The sequence below is a fragment of the Zonotrichia leucophrys genome, chromosome 6, assembly GCF_028769735.1.
Source record: "Zonotrichia leucophrys gambelii isolate GWCS_2022_RI chromosome 6, RI_Zleu_2.0, whole genome shotgun sequence".
In the NCBI taxonomy this organism is placed as follows: Eukaryota; Metazoa; Chordata; class Aves; order Passeriformes; family Passerellidae; genus Zonotrichia; species Zonotrichia leucophrys.
Window position 1 is genome coordinate 25,602,058 of NC_088176.1, and position 13,123 is coordinate 25,615,180.

The following is a 13,123-nucleotide window of genomic DNA, read 5'->3' on the forward strand; positions in this document are numbered from 1 at the left end:
AGAGGTTTGTGGCTATAAAGAGCTTGACCAATCTCAGTGCAGTAATTTTTCCTCCTATACTCAAGTGTATTACATCTCCTCCACTCTCTGCTCAGTTGTGATTCTGAAACGTGAAATAAAGGGGTGGATTTTGTGGGAACAGGAGAGCTGTGTTCTCTCTGAAGTCCTGCTGCTCATCACTGGTAATTGTGCTCACCTGTCCCATCCTCAGTAGCAATTTCAGTATTTTCTTAGAGGTACAAATTAGATGAAAAATACTGTGTACTGTAAGAAAAATTCATAAATATCTGTTTGAACACAGCTCCTAGGATTTCCTGAATCCCCTCCAAGTCCACTGCTTTTCCAAAACATTCTGGCAGCAACACACTTAAATTCTTGCTGGGTGGTTCTTGCTAGGGTTTCTAGCCTCTTGGATTTAAAGACTAATGCACTGGTAATCTTGCTATAATTCCTCAGCCAGGAGGAGATGTTCCAGTTTTTAATCCAGGATCTTTGAGGTACACAGGAGATTGAGATTAATTTCACCTAATACATAAAGCCTAGAGCTTCTAAAGTATTATGTACCCCTTCCCAAAGAGATCATCCTCCTTTCAAGAGATATTTAAAGGACTGCAGCGAACAGTTAGGTCTCCATGTAATCAAAAGGAAGGAAATTGTCATTCTCCCCATGTAGAAAGACAAGTGCTTGGGGCACCTTCACACAGGAGGCAGGAGGAGCTGGGGTGGCTCCTGATTCCTACAGGAGCCACATAAAGTCAAGGGTTTCTTTTTGAATTCTCACAACTTGGTAAATAAGTCATGGAAAAAAAAATTAAAAGATCAGCTGAAACCTTGACATTCCTTTAGTGATTCTGAGAATTGTCATGGCTTTTTAAAGTGGCCTTTTTCATCCTTGTGGTTTTTAATACCTTCTCCCATGGTACCAAGGGGATCTATTAATTTCCCATCACTGTCCCTCTGAGCTGGTTAATATGCTTTTCATGCTGTTCTGTGTGGTTTCAATTTTCACTACACTTGTTTCTAGAAGCTTCCAACCACTAGCTCAAGGTTTCTGAAATTCTTATAACAAGGGACAAAAAAATGTTTCTTTTGCATCTTGTTGCCTTTTGTTCATAGTAGTAGGAAATAAAATCTTTCCATTCACTGTGATAGACATGCAATTAATATATGTCAAGAAAGAGATACTTTTAAAGGATTACTCTGTGGGTTTACATGGATTGCCATTTGATTTATCAGCTGAGATCAAGAGCAGATTTCCCATTTCTGTATCACACGGCTACTTAGGAAGAACTGCCAGAATAGACAAACCTGAATTTACTGTCCTCTGTCTAGAGGCAGTATTGGCAACAGAACATACAACAAAACATAGGGGAACAGTAAGGATGTTAAATGTACCACCTGATGAGCTTCTGTGCCAGTTCAGCCCACTCAGAAAAATCTCTGGCTCTTTTCCTCCTTGAGACAACCTCTCTGAGTGTCATTTCAAGCTGACCCCTCTGCTTCTCAGTTCTTTCTGAAATGGGATCCCCACATCACCTCTCTTCCAGTGCCGCATGAATTTCTGGACCTTTCACTATTTTGGGGGAATCACTGAGGGGAGGAGCTGAGTAAAGCCCAGGGAAGGATGGGTGTTTGGTTTGCACAGCACCAGGACAGCAGTGTCAAGCTGCTCTGGAGCATTCCAGTGGCATTTGTTATCCCTGAGCCCCACATTTCAGAGCAGGGAATTCAAGGCATAGAGCAGAGGAGTTGTGTGCTCCCAGCAATGCAGCAGGTCAGTGGCAAAGGCTGATTTCTTGTCTCCTGGCTCAGGCTGCCTTCACAGATTCACTTAGCATTAACTAGCAGGGGGTGGAATTTTTATTGTCAGAGAGTTGAGTAATTGCGCATAATAGATTATTTTCTCCATGAAACAATGAAAAATGGAAATTTTTGCGATTTTTTTTTTTAAGCAATCATTATTCTTTAATTTATTTAGCCATATGCCTCAGTGTTTTTCAGTAATTGCTCAAACAAGAACAGATAATTAACCAAGAAGGCAAGAAAAACCATTAAAAAAACCCAGATACAGATAAGCTTTCAGTGATGCTTTCAGCCTACTGGAACAGGCCTTTGAAAGGGTTTCACAGCTTATTCTCCCTCATGGCTGAGCATGCAGCAGCTCACAGCAGTCAGAGGCTTCCAAGGAGCTCAGCCCAGGTGAGAGGTGTGCTGTGAGAGCAGCAGGATGAGCCCTGCTGGATTTTAGGTGGGGAATGATCCCATGTTGTCCTCCTGGGGCACCAACTGGTGCTGCTCTAAGCTCTTCACAAGAGTATGAAGGTGTTTTCCTCCAGAGGTGATCTTAGAGAATGGGTGTGGCACTTGGAGTTAAGCTAAAGGAGAATAAACCCAACTGTGTTTAAATATATTAAAACGTAGTAATAATGTGGTGCATCCAGATCTGTTCTATTACATTGTTAAAATTCCCTGTATATTAACACCTTCAATTTAAACTAATTTACATTTTCATTGTAGTGAATGTTATGACTGTGCATTAAGTGGCATATCTGAAAAGGGGAAAAATGTTCAGTTGGGGGAAAAATACCCTTTGTAGGCTGTGCCTGAGTGGTGCTGGGTTCTGGTCCTTCCTTCATTAAAATTTGCTGGTCAGCATCAGAGCAGCTTCTGGTGTGCTGAGCAAAGTCTCTGTGTACCACTGCTCCAGCCCACATCCACCTGAAACAAGGATGTAGCAAAATGCAGAGCTTATCTCTGCTCTTCATGATGTACTTCTTACTCTTGGTCTTGTGGGCCATTCAGGCCTTCAGTGTTGTACCATGAACAAACTCAAAAAAAGGACAGAAATAGCTTCTTGGCACTAGCAAGCCATTCTTTACATAGCTCAAATTGATTTATTCAGGTCAGAAATCAAAGCCAGTTTCATTTCTGCAGCTGGCAAGAGAACTATTAAAGTTTAAAACCTTCACTGATGCGAGTACCTTAAAAATCATATTTCTGTCTGAATATTTTATCTACAACATTTACAAGTGTCATCTAAGATCATGGTAACTGAAAGTAATGGGAGTGGAATATGTTTCTTCTTATTATTTCAGTTGTGTTTGCTTCATGCATGCAGCATCATTTTTGCATATTGCCACTCACAGCTTTGCCTTCAGAAGCAGAAAAACAATGATTTTGTGTTTAACATGGGTATTTCACTCAACACAAAGAAGGAGAGGAGCAGTGGAGAAAAATTTGAAGAACTGTTCCTTTATCTATAGAAATTGATCATAAGAAGTGTGACTGGCTGGACTAAAAGTACATGTAACCTATTTTTAAAAGGGAATATTCCTGTATGACTTTGCTTTTTGATCTTGCTGAAGTCTACAGAAATGTAGATAAGAATAAGTGAGAGTCAGAAAATAACCGTCTGTTGTTTTAATGAGTTACTGGTCTTTTGTTAGACAAAACTAATAATTATGAAGAACTGTCTTTTGAAAGGATGCTTACTATCCTCTCCATGAATTTTTGTGCTATTGTATCATAACAAACATTTTTCACCACTGTGATTTTTTTCTCTAATATTTTAATTTGTATTTTCTTTCTAAAATATGTCATCATGTAATTGCTGCCACGATACAAATTTATTTTAAAGATAGCATGGACATCTAGGTGTCTAGTATGAAAAATAAAAAGCAAAAGGAAAACAGGCCTATTAGTTTTAGTGAAGGTCCTTGTAATGCAAAGTAAAAAGTAAGTCTGAAAAGGGCTTTATTTTTCACACCTGAGTGGAAATGAGAGTTACCCGCTCATATCTCTGAGATATTGCCCAGTGACCACCAACAACATGGAATCTTCTGGTAAGCCAAAGTGCAGCTTTTTTAGTGCAGCTTTCTCTATACTTCAACTTTATGGCTCCATAGAGGTTGGGAGACTTTTTTTTTTTTTTTTTTTGAAATTGCAGTTGAATCACAAAGCAAAAAGAACAAATCTGTTCTTCGTGTCTAGTGTCTGCTTTGCAGACCTTTGTGTCTCACTCTGTGCCCAGAGACTGCCCTACACCCACTCCTGCCACAAGAAGAATTATGTTTACACTGTTCTTACTAGCACAGATACTCCCAGGTCAAAAGTTTCAGACTGGTTCAGAGAGATATCTGGCTCTGTGGATGGGATTCAAATACTTTTCTAACTTATCTGATGACACAAGTGCCGTTTCAGTTTGGTTTTCATAGTTGTACATGCTGATGATGAATGCAGTGTTTGACTGAAATCACCAAAGGACCCAAGAAGTTGCTGGCTGTCCTCTGAGATGTGTTTTGTGATCTGTCTCTGCATGGACAGCCACAAAAACAGACTTCTAGTCAAAGGGATCATTGTTCCCATCATTGTGGGCAGATCAGTCTGTAATTTTGCTGCTAAGGCTGATATCAGTGTTTTGATGTGCAGAACGTAATGGGGGTAATGGTTGCTAGCCCTTTCTGCTGTGTAAACAATACTGAATGAATGTGTTACTTGCAATGCCTAATTCTGATTTTAAAATGCACTAGAGCACTTCTTATCCATCTCTGATATGAATTCAGAGTGAATAGCATCAACAATGTACTTTGTCTTGTGAGTATTAATTAATTTTATTCTCTCTGCCGCAGTATTCAAAGCCAGATAGGCACCCGGGGCCCATTCTGCACAAAGTTATGGAGTCTAGTTTTTCAGGCCCCCAGTCTTTCCCAGAGGCCTTGTCTCCTGACAGAGGAACCCAGCCCATCAAGCACCACAGGTGAGCAAACATCTGTCTGTGGGAGCAGCCTGGGAGGCTGCAGAGCTGCTGATCCGTGTGCAGGGTTGTGCTGTGCTGGCTCTGGGTGAGCTGCTCAGCGCCCAGCACAGCCTCAGCCAGCTTGTTAACCACATGTCCAAGCATTTTCTTAGCTGCAGACATAAAAGGTAGTGGGGATGCTCACTGCCTTTGTCTGTGGGTCGTGCCAGTCCTGCAGGAAGCATTTGCAGGCACCATCCGAGCTGCAGGCACAGCCCAGCCAGTGGTGCAGCTGGAGGAGGAGGAACCATTAAAAACAAGACTTTCCTTATCAATGTTCATGAAGTTAATGACTCATTACTGCAGAAGGACTTGGTTGCAAACTTCCAGCCCTTTTTAGAGTTTCTTTAAACAAAAGACACATGAAATGAATAATGACTTAGTTATGAAAACATGGTGGCCTTTGAAAATGAGGCTTAAAAAAGTTTAGATGGTTGTTTCCAAGAGGAAAAAAAAAAAGAGGAATGTCACCCATCGCTGGATGAGATTCAGATTAGAATTCTGCTTCTAACATGTTTTTGGATGAGAAAGATTGCAGGTGCTTCATTACAGGACTAGAAATCAAACTGGAGTCTGATACAAGCAATAATGTTGGTGGAATGACAGTGGTAACATCTGGTCCAGTGCACAGAGAGAGAGAAAAAGGCTGAGAAAAATGAGTTTGGAATTTTTTCAGGTAGATAATCTGGAATGGAAGACATGTTTATTAAAAGGATTTTCCTTTTTAATTACTTTAGAAAAAGTCTGGGATTGCATGAGGTTATGATCTGGCTTCTGTAGTATTTGGTGCATTTTCAGTGCAGTCTCCCAGCCAGCTATGTGGTTTTTTTCTCATTTGAATAAGTGATCTGCTTAACCTACAAAGTGCCACACATAAACCAGAAAGGGATATTTGGATTCTATCTACTTTTACCTTACTTAAACCTTTAATTTGGCATGAAAAAAAAATAATGCCAGTTGTCATGTCAGATCCATTTCTTAGGTCTTTTTCCTTATTACACAGAAATCTTCAAAACATGCTTAATAATTTTATTAAGAATAGATGAACTATGGGGCTGTTTCCTAGAATGCTTTCTACAGAAGTTCTGGGAAGAATTTTATCACCATTTAGTCACAACATGAAGTTCAGGAAAAAACTCATTCCCTTACCTTTTAATAGTGTGATTGTAATGTCCAAGAAATGGCTTTGCTTTGGAGCTATTGTAAGTGGGATGACTAGTTAATTTATAAAGAATTGGTTTGCAGTTTTAAAGCTTACAGTTTATTGTACAAGGTCCTTGTTTTATAAAAAGTCAACAGACTTGAACGTTTAAGACTTACAAGACTGTCTTTAATTTATGTGCCATGTAACAGCTTCCTAATTTATTTTCTAAATAGTGCTCACTGTGGACAAATAGTCAAACGTGGTCAAATGAGGATTTTGTACCAAATATCTGTTCGTTTCATTCCAAACCTGACTGAGCCTGGAAAAAGTATATCAGCTCTGCAGGTTCTCTCTTTTGTGCTGTTCTAAATTCTATTGTTGTTTTATTTCTGCTTGCTGCAGAAGTGCTTTGCTCTACATCCAGACCTGTTTTCTCTGCTGGTGTTTTCAAGGACACTAATGATGGGTGATCATTTCTTAAAATCAGGAGCTGGCTGCTACCAGGTCCTGAAACTAGTAAATTTTGGCCTGGAAGTATGACTGTCAGTGTAGGGAATCATTTGGAGTTGTTGAAATGAGACTGACAGAGACTGACTAATTATTTCACTCAGATTATGGATAATAGCAACTTTCCGTCTCAACAAACCTCAGCTACACAAAAAGAATTAATGCAGAGATTAGGTTGAAAACTGAAATTTAATCTCAAAAAATATTTAGCCTGTGTTATCATTAATCTCCTAAAATATTTTGCCTGCATTGTGCACTGCTGTTACCATAGAAGAATGTTACATCTTCTGCTTGCATATGTAAAATAACTCTTAGAACAGTCAGAATTCAAAATTAACAAATGTGTTTAATCAGTAAACTTCCTGCCATGTATACAATGTGCTCAAAAATTTGTCTTGGATGATCTGTTGATCTTGGTAAGAAGGAAACCCATACTGCCTTATTTTCTGATAGAAATAAATTAGAGTTTTGTTAATTATGGGTTGAGTTGTGATCCCTTTGAATAGCAGTTTCCTTGGTAATTAGTCATCCTGACTTTCATTCATGGATGCAGTCATCCTTGATTTTAGAGGGATTCATTTCAGAGAATGCCATGATGAAAGCCAAATGCAGAGGCTTTCAGCCTGGAGCAGTTGTATTGTCTTACAAAAATGCCAAAATAGGATAAACTTACCCTAAAATTAATAATAATTTGTGTTTTCATTTTTAATGAACTTTTCACACCACAAAAAACATGGAAAAGATTTTTTTTCACTTGGTAAGCATTTTACTCTTTATGCTGCTAATATAAGTGATTCAGTTTACAGTAGAGGAAAGAGTAAATTATTCTGTAAATAAGGCTATTGAATTTCAAAGAGCAAGTATAGATAAACTAAAGCAACTAGGAATGTAAAGGCAGAGGAAGCCTGAAAGGAAGAAGGTGTAAGGAATCTGCTCTTTTCCCAAAGAAAAAGCAAAACAGATGGTGGGACAGAGATAATAATTGAAGCAGTTAGGGAAATCCTGAATGAATATATTTCATTTTTTATTGGAAAGTTGGGATGACTGTTTGAGGACAAAGGTTGAATATGAGCAGAACCAAATGTATGAAAATAGACATTCCTACAGTCAAAGTGGAAGTAAAATGTAGAAATCAAAGCTCTCAAGATAGTTTGGTTAATCTTGATCCAAAAAAAAATTGGAAGAACAAAATTTCATGTCTGGAAGCAAAATCTATAAAAACGGGAACTGTGACATGAGATGATGGATTAGCAAGTGTCAAATATTTAGGAAGATGAAGAATTTATCAAAGTAGGAACCAATTATGCTGAATTTGAATTGTCAGGATTTTAGGATAAATGTGGGGGAAGAAGATTCTTGCGGTAGATATAAAAAAGGCAAAAAATGGTTTGCTATCTTACCAACAGCAGGTGCTGCAACATAGGATCAGATACTGCACTGATGATTGCATTTGTGTTTGGTGGGGGTGAGTTAGCTCTCCACAGAAGCTCAGTCACTGCTGTCATGTGTCTAATGCTTTTAAGGGGAGAAAGTAGGGAGATGCAGAAAACTCTATTGTGCATGCACAGACGTGCTTAAAAGTCAGATGTTAAGGACTTGTGTTGAGAAGGGAGGACATTCACCAGTGCAGCACTCAAAGAATTAGTCAAACACTGGGGACAGACATTTTTGTGCCAAGGTCACTGAACAAAGCTGGAACACAGTATAGTGTGAGAATGCACCACTGTTATCTCACCTGGCTGAAATGGCCTCCCAATTGCCATGGACTCACACTGCCTTCCCAAGCCAAGATGAGGAATGAATGATTCATGTTCCATGGAAAGTGTTACAAGTCTGTCTTATGTCAGTCTTCAGGAGGCTGGAGAGGGTGTAGAAAGGACTGGAAAGACTGCTGCTTATGAATACATAAGAGCAAGCACAATGAGAAGTAAAAGACCTAAATAAAAGGAGGGAGTGTGATGGCACATGTACCTGCTGAATATTCATCAGAATTAATTTTAAACTGAAAAGAAGTCTCAGAGTTCGCAATATAGAACAACTTTCTGTAATAGTAGCCTGGATATGATCATCAGTTCAGGATGGAGGTTGATCAGTGCACTACAGGAAGTGTATGATGAGGTTATGGCAGATGATTAAATTCAGTGCATCTGACATACCTTGAATACTCTGTTCCCTTTTCTATTGTTCTATCACCATGATGGTGACCAGATGGCACAGGTAGCATTGAAGGATTTTCATCGAGTTCCACAGTCCCTGAGTAACCTCAAAACAGACTATTCCAAATACAAGAATGTTATGAGGGAATCAGTAATGGTCACATTTCAGAAACCAAGAGGAGATTTCTAGCTGTAGACTGTATTTATTAATACTGAAATCAGCTGAAAGTCTCAGTAGTTGATCCATGCAAATGTTAGCAGTAGATTGTCTAACAACCTAAAAAGGTGGCTCTGAGGGAATATCAGAGGATATTGCCTGGCAGCTGGCTTAGTCATAGTATTTACTGGGTGGTTTGTAGTTAATTCAGAAGTAGTACAGAAGGATCCCAGAGTTACTGTAAAAACTGGTCATCTCTTCATGAACATGGGCAACTGCATTTGGGAGTTGTGTATGTGCCCCAAGAAGAGAATACTTCACCTGTAGGATCAGACTTCGTTTTTATTCAGTTGCTCAACCCAAAGAAAATTCTCACACAAAAAAACTGGCAAGAATAAATCCCAAATTCTTCCTTAACCTTAGGACGGTTGAACTGCTTTTTTCAAAACATTAAATCATCAGAACTGCATTTTTCTCTAGTTTGTGCATCACTTGTGAACCATTTCATGCATATTCTGATTTTTTTATTCTGGAGTAATTGATTGATAGATTTTAAGGACATATTTGTTACAGCTTTATGTATTGGTCTGTTTTATTGAATGGCTCACTTATGTGGGCTGGTTTCTTTTACCCAGTTAGACTGGAGTGCAGGGAGGAGGAAACCACAATGTTGGCTAAAGGAAAACAAATTCCCTGAAGAAATCCAAAAACCATTGTTGGCCTGAGAGGGAGGAATTTTTCAAATGAGTGATAGAGATGTCTGAGAGGGACATTGCATTTTCATTGCTGATATTCATACCAATCTTGTGTAAAAGAAAAAGCTTTGTGCTGAAGATCCTTTTCCATAGAACTTTTAACAGAAATTCTTAGGGGTTTTTTTGGTGCCTGGAGAAACAACTGTTATCCTGCAGCTTGCAGCTGCACTGTCTGTAAGTATTTCCTGATCTTAATGAATTTTTTTTGTCCATTACCTCAAATGATTTTTGTTCATTCTTCCTTTGGTTTTGTTTTGTTTTGTGTTGGGTTTTTTTCTAGCAGAAATGTTGAAAGCGTAAGAACCTCACATTAGCAACAAATTAGACTATGTCAGGGCTGGAAGTTCTGTGGTGGCAGGACCCCTTTGGTCTCAGCATTTCTGCAGTTTATACCCATTACCTTAGGTATAGCTGTACGTGTTGAAGTTATCTTTATTACAAATAGAGCTTTTATGAATTTGCATATGGAGATCATGTACTCTCATCCAACAAGGAAGATGCTCAAAGGCATCAAACCAACCACAAATTAAACAATAAAAGTTTCTAACTTCAAAGATTTGTAACCAATCCGAAGTTTGTTTTTTACTTTTGGATTCCATTGATGACTACGCTCAGGTCAATAAAAACCCCAAAAATTCATTATCAAGCACAAATTGTTAATTCACCTGCATCTTTTCAGATCCCCTGCTGTATTAATCTCAGGCTCTCCTGAGCATAAATTGTCAATTATTTTGTGGTGGGGTAGTGTTATTTTACAGAGTAGGAACTGTAACTTGCAACTCAAAGTCAGCCTTCAGAACTGAGAGGCCAGTATTTCAGGTTTTTTAAAAGGTTTTTTCACAGCCTCCGTAGTAGCAAAGGAAAAATCTTTTTAAGCAAGCATGAAAAATCCTGGAAGGAATGTTATTGCTATGGGTTGTTGGTCTTTTCAATAGAAAGCACTAAGAAAGTAAAGGTGTGGAAGAAAACAGAGGTTAGACTGCAGTGGAACACTGCTAGCCTGAGCAGTAGGATAGAGAGTGTTGAATTTATTTCTTCTTTTAATTTTGGGCAGAAAATGTGGATTTTAATGGAAATGTACACTCCAAGAGAATTTGTCCAAGGTGCTTGTTCCAAGAAAGAATTGCTCTGGGAGTAGATGTGGCCCTAACTGTAATTAAAGTTCCCACTAGGTAAAAAAAATTCAGATTACTCTTAAGTCACATTATAATAGGAAAAAAAGAAGCAAACTTATCAAAAGTCTTTTGCATTGCTGAATTCTGTCACAAGTTGAATTATTCACACAGCCAAAAATAATGACTCGTAAAAGGCATCTAGAAAACCTATGTGAAGTTATCATTAAAGATGTAAGAGAATATGAGGTAACACATGCATTTCTGAGACCCAGAAGATGCCAAGAGAAATAGAGTAGCTGAGAAATGAATATTCAGTCACGCCATGCAGTACTGAGACCTGTTAGCATTAAAAATGGGTTATGCCTTCCCTTAGCTCTGTGTTCCCATATTTTTGCATTAGCAAATGTATGGTTTATATAGCAAAACTGTGGGTTCCAGATACTTTTTCATTCCTGTGTGAAATGAAAAAAAAATCCAATATCCTTCCAAAACAACAGACATTTACAAAACCAATTTTCTAAAATAAGTAGAAAACTATGACTTGTTTTTATCAAGTTCAAGTTTCTATTATATCATATAAAGAAACAACATGGTATCAATGTATATAAACAACAAAGCAATCTGTATATAAAACAGGAATAAAATAATACAGAAATACTCTTCAAGGTGGAGAAAACTTGTCTTAGCTTCTTCAATCTGCAGTTCATCAGCTTTGCTTATATTCTTCACTTACACTTTTTCTCAATTTAATGGCTTTGTATCAGGAAGCAGCACCTCACAGGATGATAGATAATATATTGGACTTTCAGGTTAGAATCTCATTTTGAATTCAGCTGTGGGTATGAGAGAGCTGTATTGTTTGTTTATGCTGTCTGAGGACTCAACTCTCTATAGCAGGATTATGATATGCAGCATGGGAAGGAGAAGCATCCTTCTTCAAGTGCAAGAAAACATTTCATATAGTGGGCAATTATTTTCATTCCTAGAAAAGAGGTGATGTATTAAATAATGGCATAAACAGCAGCTAATGGCGGATTGTGCTATTATATTTCCTTTGAGAATCGCTACTGACATCCTAGACTGCCACAGCAAAGTTTATAAGAACAGTAATCCATGCATTATTAATCCTGAACCTTTACTTTGCAGAATTTTATGCTTTCGGTGTGATAACTTTTACTGTGCTCTTGGTGTTGTTCCTAGAAGTCTCTCTTCATGCTGCAGCCCAGGACAGAGAAGTGGGATGCTGCACAGAAATGCCTTTCGCAGGACTCCTCCCTTGCCTCGGGGTAGGTTCAATGGGATTGCAGGACCAGCATATCAGCAGCTCCAGGAGTCCAGGATCACCGACCAGGACACCATACCTTGTCACGGGTGAGTGAAGCCAACTTAGGGGCTTTGAAATGAAATAATGCACATTGCACAGTTGGTTTGCTATAGATACCTTCATACAGGTTTGTCTTCAAAAATGCACAAAGAGTATGCTGCTTTTCCTTTCCCTTTTAAATTTAGTTTATTAGAGGACTGAGCTGAGCTGTACATAAGGTCTGGGTTTCAGAAGTGCTCCCGAGAACCTGCAGCTGCCTTTGAAGTCCTTTGCAATTGCTGAGATACTTTGCATAATATTTACATATCCCTATAGATTTCCAAAGACTTTCCAGACTATTACAAGCATATTTTATATGTAAACAGGAATAATATCTGGAATGGAATAAAAACCCCACCCAGTTTCACCTGTAAGTCACAGTGAAACCCTTCACTCTGACTTACAGGTGAAACAGGTGGGGTTGGGTGTTCTGTGACTTCTTTTGAACAAGTTTGACTCACACTTGTGTCATTGTTAGTGTTTGCTTCTGAGAAAAAATATTGTTTATTGCCTCTTGCAGTAAAAATATTATTGTTCATTTGTGTGATATGTGCATATAATTCCTGGTGAAAATTTCCTATTGCAATTGCCACGCTTGCAGAAAGGAGCAGCAGGCAGCCTTCCCTCTCCAGTAGCAGCATCGTGTGATGCAGGCTCAGGGAGGTGCCATAGCCTCCTCCCAGGCTGAGGAGAGAGGTACAGAAAAGCTGTGGGTAATTGTATTTACTCTTGTCTAGGAAATCAGTGTGTGACCTTACAAGTATCAGCCAGTACTGGCCTGTATTTTGAATTTGCAGTTCTGCAAAATTTGATATTGGGACCAGACTGTGACCCCTTCTGGCCTCAATCCACTTAAGCACTTCATCTATATTTTGTGCACTAAGGACATTCACCCTCTAAATATCTGCTGCTTTCACAGTGTTGGTGTTCTCATCAAATTTCCAGCCCAAACAAAAAGTTCCTTGTCCCCTGCAGAAATTACACTACTTCCTTTCTTCTCTTTTTCCACCTCCATCTTTCCCTGTTGGGGAATCCCAAATCCAAGTGGTTTGTGTCCCTGATTCTGTGAGCATCCTGAACCCCATCCAGCAGCAGCCTGGCTGAAGTGTAGTCAGGCCTGCAGAGGATGGG

The 13,123-nt window shown here is 38.9% G+C and overlaps 1 protein-coding gene across 7 annotated transcripts in view; it reads left to right on the forward strand.

Moving 5' to 3' along the window:
- Positions 1-13,123, forward strand: part of NRG3 (neuregulin 3) — a 501,669-nt gene that overhangs the window by 475,675 nt on the left and 12,871 nt on the right. For 6 of the 7 annotated variants that reach the window (XM_064717135.1, XM_064717136.1, XM_064717132.1 and 3 more), the window contains 2 exons: positions 4,629-4,756; positions 11,830-12,000. In XM_064717135.1, the coding sequence (XP_064573205.1) occupies positions 4,629-4,756; positions 11,830-12,000 (299 nt within the window). The remainder of the gene's footprint in view (positions 1-4,628; positions 4,757-11,829; positions 12,001-13,123) is intronic. The other variant, XM_064717133.1, reaches the window with a different exon arrangement.